Below are 12,047 nucleotides of genomic sequence, written 5' to 3'. Positions count from 1 at the left end.
GTTTCTTTTTGATAGACCGGGGAATTTAGGGCTAGAGAGAGCAGCAACAAAAGAGGAGTTGAGGCCTGGAGCAGAACATCCATGATAATACTGAGTGGTAGGGCTGGCTTGCGGGGCTGACTGGCCTACTGAAGCTCCAATATTCCTGTGTTAAGTTATAGAAAATTCCTCTGAAAGTGCATGTTCAAAACAGCAAAAGATTAAACCTATACTGAATAAAACAGCCAAAATGGGGCTGTATTACCTGGAACCTCTTGACTAAGAGGCCTTTTCTCAAACTTTCCCTTCTTTGCACAGGGTACATACTGTGTTTTCAAGGAACAGAACAACAGAGTGCTGTTTTAGTTTTGTCTACCTCTTAGAATGCTATTCAGAGGTCAATACAGTTCAAGGGCTTCTTGTGCAGTACTTTCAGATTTATCAGGTCAGAATGTTCCCATCACCAGTGAAAGAGAAGCAATCAACCCAGAGTAAGATTATAATTTCACCATTACATTTTACCCAAGCCGTGCTGATCACACTAGCAGTAGCAAATCATAACTGGAGTTTCTCTGCAGATCTTCCTGACTGTAGCCAGAACTATTGCTAGGACAAGGAATGAAGTGACGTGAAGCAAGATCAGCATTATGATCTAAACGAATAGTGGAGCATTGACTTAGAAGTCTCTTCCTATGTACATAGTACAATGATTCTGTTGATGTCCCATCAAAACTCTGCCAACTGATTGAGAAAGCAGTTCAGAGAAAACTCCTCAATGCATCTGCTCGCAGTATGGGTAACTGGGTGAGTTGAATTTTCAAGCAAACAAGCTCACTATAACCAAAGACCACACAAGGAGCACTGTGACTGGGAGCACACCATCACTCAGGCTGAGAACCCTGTTACGGCAAACTGCTGCAACTTTGTGCTCTTAACAAAGTGGGAACATGAAGTCCTTCAGCCCTTTGAACTTGTTCCTGTTCCTCGTGGTCGAATGGAGAGTGGGGGTCTATGATTGTCTCAGACTGTTGGCTGAATGGATATTAAAGCCCATAGATGAAGAAAAGAGTGCAAAAAAAACACTCTGGTAAAAAAAACTCAGTCAAACAGCATCTGTCAAAGAGATGGTTGATGTTTTAGGTTTGGACACAACCCAAAATGTCAGCCATACATTTGCTTCCAGTGCTGCTTGATCCACTGAGTTCCTCGGCCAATTGCTTGCTCCAGATGTCAGCACCTATAGTATCTGTCAAAGTTTCAGTTGTTGAGAGAGGTCAGCCACTCACTGAACTTTGTGGAGGACATGTGATCTTTGTTTCCTGGGCCAGTTGCCATTACTCTCAAAACTCCCTCTCAGTTTTGCAGTCCGGAGGGCCAACTAAACAACTACTGTGCTGCAGATCACAAGAGGTTCTGCAGATGCTGGAAATCTTAAGCAACACCCACAGAATGCTGGGGGAACTCAGCATCTATGGAGGGAAATGAACAGTCGACATTTCAGACTGAGGCTTTTCCGCAGGGCTGGAACTTCCCAGTTTCTACCCAATGATCCTCTCTGCTCAGGCGCACAATGGACGGATCAGGCATACACATGACATCGACACATATGTGACTGAAGGCTCTCAGAGTCAAGGTGAGCTCAATAACCCTGACTTTACAGTTACACAGCACTGACAAAGATTCCAATATATTCTGTCAAAAGTAGAACAAGAGTGGGTTTAACCAAGAGGCTGGGTCTCACCTTTTAATCAGCTAGGAGGCTTCAAATTCAAAGTTAAAAGCCAAAGTTGAGTTCTCAAATACATATATGCACATATGAAAAAAAAGTTGTAAAGTATAATAGAACAGGATTTAAAAACATGGAATTCTGCACTTGTTTAATTTTTATTTCAGACGTGGAAGATAGCGAAATTAGGTGCAAAATCCATTGGCAAGATCACTGCCAATTCCATGGACTCCCCTCCAGCAGGTGACAGCTACCTTCCTTAGAATCTTGACAGAATATTGAAATACCTACGCATATTTTGTTTAAAGTCCCTTGCTTCAAAGAACCCCTCACCTTCCCAGCCTTTGCCCGTGTACTTTGTTTAATGCACCAACTCACATCGGGGAACTCAAAGGCAGTATCCTGGTGTCTGTCTTCCTGATCTGTGCATGAAGTCAGCAAATGCCACCCAAAGTCCAAGACAGTAACAGTGAACTATGCAACTGGGAAAGTCTATGTTGAGGTAAAAGGTACAAGCTATTTTCTATCTTGCCCTTCCAATAAGGAAGGATTTTTAGCCTTCTCCCCTTTTCCCATTCCTACCAAAACAAATTCCCTCTTCATTTTTATGACCACACACACACACACACACACACACAACAATGAAGCCATCACTTATTTCTCCAAGTTCTTAGTCATGGTAAGAAAACAAACTACTTGGACCCAGGGATCAAATAAGACATCTTAGTTGATGCATATATCTGGGAAATCAGGTATGTCCACATAGACCGCTGCCCTCACCAATTTTAGTGTAAATAAAAATTACATTATTTTCCCTTGTATCTGCTCAGGGAGAGGTGTACACTTTTCATCAGGTTTTCGATGGAAGAGGGCAGCCTAGCAGCATGTATCCCGCACTAGTTAAAGCTAATGAAATTCAGAACTACAATGTATATTGAAATTGGAAAAATATCTGTATATTGGGTGAACACAGGCCTTAATGTGCAATATGAGGTATACAAAGATGTGAAAGTTTATTAGGAGGAGGCAAATTCACTGAAATCTTAAAAGTCCATAAATCATGAAATCCAGTGCTGTATTAAGCCCAGTGCACTTCCCACAGCCTTGGTAAAGCAGCAAACATAATCAAAGCTAGCCACCCTAGTCATTCTCTCTTCTCCACCCACCCCCCATCTTGTCAGACAGATGATACAAAACCAGGTTCAAGGATAGGGGAGGGGGAGGGAACGTTCTATTGGCTCTATCCCAATTTTATAAGACATTTGAACGGATCTCTTGTACAGCAAAGATGAACTAAAGATCTCTCTTGTTATGGCCTTTGCACCTTAGTGTTTACCTGCATGGCACTTTCTCTGTAACGGGAACAGTAACACCATATTCTGTGTTGTTATTGCCTTTTACTTTGTACTACCTCAATGTACTTACTGTATGGTTTGTAATGATCAGTATGGACAGAAAGCAAAACAAGGTTTTTCAATGTATCGTGGGACATGTGACAATAATAAACCAATTGCCAGCTGCACCAGAAAATATTCAAATCCCGGTTTCACAACCATCTGAAAGTAGACCTACCCACCAATTGAAAACACATTCTACTACTCGTTAAGGGAAAGGGACTGAATGAACTCACACAACTGCTATATCAATGTAATCACAATGAACTAGTTGCTAGCGGTATCTTCTTTTCTGACAGTATACTTTACACTTGCCTCTCTCCACAGTCACAAATTGAAAGGGTCAAATTATCATCCTGACAAAAGGATCATTCTTCTTCTCCTCACCCAGAGAAAGTTAGGAGGATTTGAGTCACTGTCTACATCTACAATTGGAACTTGCTGTTCCTTTTAACACTGTATTTTAGCAGTGCAGTTTCAGTGTCAGTGGTTTTGGTTTCACATTTCCAGCATTCATTCATATTCTGTAACAATTATTAATTTCTCAGTTCATTACTGAAAAAAAACTCCTTCCATGAAATTGCTTATGATTGTCTCCAAACTGCCAACCCTTTAGCTAACTTCCTATTTATCATAACTTGTTCAAACAACCCTGGTTTGCAAGCCCCTGCTCCAGCAAACCTTTACTCTTTCCCATCCTTACTAGTAACCTCTGGTCTTGTTCCATTTCTCTTCCCTAAATGGATGTAAGCTTACTATGGCTCTTATAGAAATGGCTCTGCTGATCACTTCGAGGCCATGGAGTTTAATATTCCTACTGTAGTTTGGGTTCTTTTAATCTAGTCTGACATGAAACCCCTCAACTTCTCCACTCTCATCTCTACCAAGAGTTGCAACTAATGCAAGGATTTCTCTGACACCAAAAACCATCAGCCTAGCTGACTTATCTCCCTCATCTACCCTATGATGAAACTCTACCAGCTAGGCCCATCTACACGATAGCTCTACACATCTCTTGACAGTTTCTCTGCTACAGTTCCTCCAAACACACCTCATCCAAAATTTCTACTTTTTTCCCCCTTGACCCATCCCAATATACATGTAATCAAAACATTTCCTGCCCTCCATCTTAAATAGATATCACACATTGATCATTCATGCCAGGTACTGTTTTCCTTTTCAAACCCACCATAACCATCACTTCCTCAATAAACCACCAGTTACGATCATCCCACAGCAACATTTTTCTTAACCAAGATTCTGGAATGTGTTCATCTCCCCTAGGTTTATGCTTCTCCCTCCTGTGAATCTTCTCTTAATGTCTGTTCATTCCCACAGCTCCAAAGCACCGGTATATCAAATCACTAATGATAATCTTCATGACTGCAAAGAATTATTCGTCACCATCCTGTTTGATCTCTTTGCAACCTTTATACATCCAACCTCTCCAGTCCAAACATCTTCCCACCACCATTCAGCCCAACTGTTGAAACTGTCCCTCGTACTTCAACATACTGACACTACGTCAGAAGATTGCAGGGTCAAAAGTATCGGCAAAAATTTACTGCAGGACTAAAGGTGTGCCATATTGTCAAAGGTACCATTGTTTGAATAAAATTTTAATCAAGGATTTTGAGTGTCTGCTCAAGAGTTCTAAATGATACGGGGATATATTCTGGTGACCTTTCCTCACAACCACCACCAGATCATTGTAAATTGTCCCATGATTATGATAGGGTTAAATCGGGGTTGTCAGAAGTGTGTAGTGTGGCTTGAAGGCCTATTCCACACAGTATCTTTAAATAAATAAATATTACCAAGTCACTTCTCTCATTGCCATTTGTAAGACCACACTATTGAATGCCATATTTGTCCTTAAACTATCAACCCTACATCAAATGTATTGGTTGTGAAATGCTTTGCCATTGCCTGATAATGTGAACGGCAAGTTCTTTTATCGTGTCACAGCATCTCAGCCAATACCGTGTTGTCTGCATCCTGCCCCACACCAAACTCACTCACTCACTCCTGTCCTTGACAAACTGCGCCAGCAATGTGTCCCATACCGCACAACTTTCCCCTCCAAATCTGGACAGCGCCGCTGGGGTCATCACCAAAATCGCTCTCCCGAAACCTTGTTAGGTCTCTAAAGCCCATCGCTCACACACCGCTATTCCCCAGTCTAGTGGTTCATTTGCTGGAATCCCTTCCCTCAACCTCTCCAACGCAAACAGCTTCCCGACCATGTCATTTCCAGACCTTTTCCTCCCGACTTTCCCACATCTCCTATTTTATATATACACTATCAAGCCAGACTGGGATAGGCTACTGCGAATATTATGCATATGCAAATATATACAGACGTAGACAATTGAAACATTCTTAATTGGGGTAAATATTAACAACAATGTCTAGGCAGTTAACGCTCAACCATGGTTGAACTGAGACCTGGAGCTAGCTAGCTGTCTGTTGGATCGATCTCTCTCTCTCTCTCTCTCTCTCTCTGGAGTATGGATCTTTCAGCACTTCCTCCCCTCCTCCGTTCATCAGCCACGTCCCACCCACCTCTTTAAATACAAATCGCAGATCAACTCCCCTTTTACTGAGGTAGGAAACCATAGTAGATTGGAGCGTTTAAAACACGTCGGGCCGTTCGCAGTACGGGTGAAACAGCAAGGATCGAGAGGTTATAAAAATTAGAAAAATAATGTTTGTGTATGGGGGGTGAACATTTGAAGGGGGTAGGGGCAAAGTTTTGCACTTTGTTGTTTCACAAGTTGCTACACTTCGGGTTTCCTGTTTCAAAGATGAGTGCAATGTTGAAAGAGATGCGTTCTTAAGAAAACCATCCAGTACAGAAAGCGAAAGACAATCTCGTTACAATGGCATCGAGAGCCGAACCGGACTTGCACAATTCCTAATAAAAGGCGATATCAGGTAGCCCTAAATCAAATGTCAGGTGACTTAATTATTTTGACTGCTGCCCACTGCAAATGCTCCTACAAGTTTTATGACTCTAAGGTTTCCAATTTTCACAACATTAAATCAAGTTTGTAACTCCTGAAGCTCGTTCAACCCTCAAAAATAATTTGTTTAACAAAAAGGACAATTCCTCGTTATAACAGGTAAGGGTACCTTCTCCCCAGCGCTCCCTTGGATTTTTCCAAGCAGACAATAACACCCTCTCGCCCCACAGATGACCAATGGCAGAGGAGTCTGCCTGGACCTTTAAACGCGGAGACACAGGCAGGCAGACTTGGGAAAGTTTGGTCTTACCGCGATCAGAGTGTTGGTCCTCTGATCCGCGACCGCCGGTAAGGCGGCCAGGGCGGAAGGAGGTTCGGGCTCGCAGAGTTTGCTTCTGTAAGCTCCGTCCTGTTTGTTCTTGCCCGTTTTCTTTGCTTTGAGCTCCAGGCACCTCTGGTGGAGCGTCAAGGTCTCCTGGCGGTCCAGTTCAATCTGTTGAGCCTGGGCTTGCTGGCGCCTCACCTCGCAGTTGTTGTGGTGCTTCCTGAAGCCCTCAATCCGCTGCCGGAGCCTCTGCACCACGGTGCTGTGCTTGGGGATACCGCCGCTGGTGTTACCGGCGATAGAAGGGCCGTTGCCGTTTGCAGCCGCGGGGGCCACGAAATCCCCCATCCTTTGCAAAAGCAATTATCCAGGGCAACTTGTCGCTCTGTCTCTAGGTGTGTGAGTGTGCGTGTGAGATCTTCCCAATAGCCGGCAAAATATAAACACACACATATATACACACACAGAGAAGCGAAGAAAATTGCACAGGACACCCGAGCGACGATTTTATGCTGCTTTGCCTTCGGAAATAAATAAAGCAACAGAAAACAAACAAAAAAAGGTTGTGATAACTAACTCATTGCAACCCAGCGCCTTCCAGAGTTCAGCACAGTATTAAGCTGCATGAAACGTTCCTTCTTTTTCTTAGATATACATAGATATATTCCAATGTTTCTTCATCAACTCCACTGAAAGATCCGATTGTGAGCGATCATCATGCAACAACGAATCGTGCAAGCTTTTCTCTTTTTTTGCTGCTTTTTCAAAGAAAGTTTTTTTTGAGCTGTTTACATTTGTCCTGTGTTTGAAGAAGCGGATCTACGCTTGCAGACGTCCCGCGGCATTCATGCTTAAAATGCTGGCGTTTTACATGGGGGAGAATATCCTCAATGGGATCGCGAAAGTCGGACGGAACAGCGAGCAGCTGCTTGCTACTGCCACCGCCGCCACCACCATCACCTTCACCATGCCAGCGCATTGATCTGGGACAATCACACAGTAAACATCAGCCAGAGGCCGTGAGCAGACCCAGGGGTGGCAAGCAATACCCGCCACGGATCCCAGCTCAACTTCGGATCAGGACTCCAACAAGGGGCGGGGAGGAGGCAACGTTAAGTATAAAAAAACCCGAGACAGAGTTACTCTATAGGATTAGGACTAATACACCTAATCGGTAAGAGTCTCCGAGATGGAGCCAAGAAATCAAGATTTATGCAAACAGTGCATTTCCAGAGGAAAAACCCAGGGGCAGAAGAACGATACAGACACATGGTCAGTGTACCCAGCGAGTAGAAACTGAAATCCCAGAATCACAATTAATGCAAATAACACAGGGCCAGTAAGAAATCCAGACACAGAGCTCAAGACATGGAATAAGGAGTCATACATTCAATCAGAAATCCAGGGACAGAGTTTCAACACTGCATCGGGTCCACAGAGGGAAAGAATTAAATTCTGGAGTATAATCCCTATCTTAAACCAGGGCTTGTTAAAATAAAGCGGCAGATACAAATACAAGGACAGAGCTTCAGAAAACAAAATATGGAGTCATAAAGTAATAAAAATAAAAACGCTTGGGCAGAGTACAACTTGGAACCAGGATAAATGCAACAGGACAGGAACAGACAGAAACAGCAGAACAGAGTACAGATGCAGACTTCAGATTACAGTAGTGAAGCAGTGTCAAAGAGAAACCCAGTGACAGATCATATGCACAGGATCCGGATTTTTTCTAGGTTTTCCTTCTCCTCCTTGGCATGTAATGCTAAAAGAACTAGGGGAAGCAGATCAATACAGAGCCAGAGGCTAGCCATTGGACGGAGTAAAACAGCAGGATCAATATTCATAGATCAAGAAAATATAGGCGATGACAGCACAAAAAAAATCACTTTATTATTACTGACATACGATGTGAAGTTTGTTGTTCTGTGGCAGCAGTACCGTGCAAAGATAGTAATGTTCACAGGCTCAGAAATCTGATGGTGGATGGGGGATAAGCAATTGCCTAAATCATTGAGTGTGAGTCTTCCGGTTCCTCCCTGATCATAGTAACAAGAAGCATGTCCCAGATGGTGAGAATCCTTAATGATGGGCGTTGTCCTCTTGGGGCACCGTCTCTTGAACATGTCCTAATCTTTTTTATGTCCTGGACCCTTACCATTAACAGAGGGGTCTGTGGGAACCCCCGGTGGGAAGGGTTATGTCTATGATGGAGTTGGTTGTGTCTATAACGCTCTGCATTTCCACTGGAACCTCCAGGCTCTGATGCAAACAGGCAGATTGCTCTTCACTGTACCTCTACAGAGATTTGTAAGAGTCTTTGGCAACATATTAAACCTTCTGAAACTCCTAACAAGACAGAGAAAGGCTAGCATGGTTCCTTGACTTTACAACGAAGGACAGAGATAAACCTTGGTTTGTGAGGGAATTGGAAAGGGATGCAACAAAACAGACAAACGCTTGGGCAGAGAATTGCTGGAAATAGGAATATCAAAGGCAGAGAGAAACCCTGCTGTGCATCACCAATATGGAATTAGGATGAAGAGTGGGAAAACATAGAAATCCACAGGGAAGGGTGGGTACACAGATATGCAATTTTATCCAAGGAGGCTGGCAGAAATCCCAAGACAGAGCAGAGATAGATGATCAAAATCATTGTAATACTTTTGAAATACTGAAAATCTGGAACAGATTATAGTAACTAAATGGAAGACAAGGTGAAATTTTGGAACGGGGATATAAGGGATCAAGATAGAAGTTGCTGCTTTTGGGAGGGTAGGGCAGTGAGTGGAGAGGGGCAGAGCTACGGATGACAGTATCATAAATGGTGACATAGAGAAGTGATGTGTTCATTATTTTTATATGATTCCAACACAGAACGAAGTAATTTGGCTTGGTAATTCTACAATCGCAGATCAAGAGCAACCATGTGGTGGATACATCACAGGAAAAGGCCTCCCCACCAGTGAGCACATCTACAAAGAGCCATGCCATAGGAAAGCAGCATCCATCATCAAAGACCCTAACATCCAAGCCATGGTGTCTTCTTGCTGCTGCCACTGGGGAAGAGGTTCTGGGGCCTGAGGGTCCACACCACCAGGTTCGGGAATAAGTATTACCTTTCAATCATCAGGCTCATGAACCAGCATGGATAACTTCACTCACCTCTTAACAGAACTGATTCCACAACCAATGGACTTACTTTCAAGAACTCTACAACTCACGTTCTCAGTACTGTATATTTATTATCTGTTTATTTACACAGTTTGCCTTATTTTGCTCACTGGCCGTTTGTTAGTCCTAGTTTGTGCAAAGTCTTTCCATTTATTCTGCTGTATTTCTTTGTTCTACTGTGATTGTCTGCAAGAAAATAAATCTCAAGGTAGTATATGATGACATAAAATATAAAATTTAGTTTGAATTTAGAAGCATAATCCCATCTTCCAGTTCTTTGTCAATAGCCCTGCAGGCCATGGCTCAAGTGCACATACAAGTACTTCTTAAAATGTGATGAAAGTTGCTGCTTCTTTGGGCAGTGAGCTTTTAACCTCATCACCCTCTTGGTGAAAACAAATCCTGATCTTCCTTTCAATTTTCCCACTAACTACTTTAGCTCTCTGCCCCCTGGTTGTTGAATCTGCTAATGTAAATAGGTCATTGAACATAGAGCAGTACTGCTCAGCAACAGAACATTTGGTTTCTGATGTCTGCCAATCAGGACGCCAAATGAAACTAATCCTTATCTGCCTGCACACGATCCATATCCCTCCATTCCCTTCATGTTACTCCCTTTTTACACCACCTAGCCCTTAAAATAGTATACAGTATATCGGAATTAAGCCGTGCCTCGGCCTCCTTTAGACCAAAGAAACACCCTTGACTATGCAATCCTTTCTCACAGCTAAAATATTCTGAACTCCTCGCCAATGCAGTGACATCTTTTCTGAAATGTGGTGGCTTTCTTATATTCTATTCCTTGGCTAATAAGGTGAAGCATCCCATTTCATCATCCTGCTGTGCTACCTTAAAGGATCTGGGAATATTCACTCCAAGGAATCTCTGCACCTGCACACTTTTCAGTGTGCTATTACTTATTGTGTATTCCCTTAGATGTTGTAACTCCATGTGGAACTCAAATACTCACACTTACAGTTTCAGCAACAGCTCCTTCCCCTCCACCATCAGATTTCTGAATGGACAATGAACCCATGAACACTACCTCACTAATTTTCCCCTCCCTTTTTGCAACGTACTAATTATTTGATTTTCTTTTTTTAAAGATGTACTTATTTTAATTTATGGTTTTATTATGTATTGCAATGGACTACAGCTGCAAAATAACAAATTTCACAGCATATGCCAGTGATATTAAACTTGATTCTGATACTTCGTTAAAATTTATGCAGGCTACATCAGACACAGTCCTTGAAATGTCCTCAATCTTCTAGTTAGTCAGACATAATCATTCTTTAACAAATTCACACAACTATTCTCAGTGAAACTTTATACTGTCCTCAGAAAGGTTCCCAATAATTTGCCGCCTTCAATTAAACTAACTAGCTTCTAATTATTTATTTAACCCCTTCCTCCCTTTTAAAAGTTATTTATCCCACAATATTAGCAGTACTGTAATCCTCTGGAACTACTCCTACAGACATAATAGATTGAAAAAAGATGTTGGGAGGAGGGGCACAATATTTTCTTTCTTTGCTTTTTCCCCCCAAAAAATTTAACCTAGGACACATTTCATCCAAGTGTAGTGTTATACCTATTTTCAGAAATGGATATAACATCATGCATGGTTGAAATGTGTCCTAGGTTTAATAGTTTAAATACTTACTACTCTTCAATAATTACCACATTTATCCCATCCAATATTTCACACCCTTCCTTCTTAACTACAACATCGGCACTGTATCCAAACATCTGTGAAATATTCAAGAAGAACCTTAACCACATCTGCTTCCGCTGGCAGAGACTAAAAAGGTAACCTAATAAGGTTCTGAATGCACTGGTTGCCATCTGCCAGAATTCCAAAGTTTCTAGAACAGTCACAAAATTGAAAAGCGGTGAATATCATCCTACTATTCAAAGGAAAGAGACAGAAAATATGAAATTATTGATTGGGGGCAAGTAAAATGGTACCTTCTATTACTTATTATGTGCAAGAAGGCACACAGGAATAAAACACTGGATTAGGCAGAGTCAACTTGTATGAAAGTGAAAGTTTTTGTCATATCTGGTGGAATCCTTTGAGGTTATACATGAGGGAACAGCAGTTGGTGTATTTGGACTTCCAGAGAATTTCAATAAGCTGCCATATAAGATTTATTAGGGACATGTTATTTGGGGAAGATACACTGGTATGAATGGTGGGGGGAAAGGAAATCACAAAGCTACACATACTAGAAATCTGAAACAACAGAAGTGCTGGAAAATATCAGCAGATCAGGCTGAGATTTTTTCCAGCACTTAAATATTGTTATGTGAACAGAGAACAGTAGCAATTAAAGGGTCATTTTGATTTGTGAGGCTGTGTCCAGTGGGGTGCCTCAGGGATCAGCACCGAGGTTGACCCGCTCACGATCTATAAAATGTAACATATCAACGCTGAAAAATGATGCAAAGCTAGGTGGCAGTGTGGGTCAGAAGGAAAA

The 12,047-nt window shown here is 42.2% G+C and overlaps 1 protein-coding gene across 2 annotated transcripts in view; it reads right to left on the bottom strand.

Annotated features, from left to right (window-relative positions):
• maml3 (mastermind-like transcriptional coactivator 3) overlaps positions 1–12,047 on the bottom strand; it is a 515,482-nt gene that overhangs the window by 470,954 nt on the left and 32,481 nt on the right. Inside the window, exon 1 of one of the 2 annotated variants that reach the window (XM_063046631.1) lies at positions 6,376–7,424. The exons of the other annotated variant lie outside the window; for it this stretch is intronic. Coding sequence (XP_062902701.1) covers positions 6,376–6,738 — 363 coding nt within the window. The 5' untranslated portion in view covers positions 6,739–7,424. Of the gene's footprint in view, positions 1–6,375; positions 7,425–12,047 lie in introns of those variants that run through there. 2 annotated transcript variants of the gene reach the window in all.

Source organism: Mobula hypostoma, chromosome 4 (assembly GCF_963921235.1).
Source record: "Mobula hypostoma chromosome 4, sMobHyp1.1, whole genome shotgun sequence".
NCBI classification, from domain to species: domain Eukaryota; kingdom Metazoa; phylum Chordata; class Chondrichthyes; order Myliobatiformes; family Myliobatidae; genus Mobula; species Mobula hypostoma.
The sequence above is the reverse complement of the archived record's forward strand: the minus strand, read 5'-3'. Positions and strand labels throughout refer to the sequence as shown.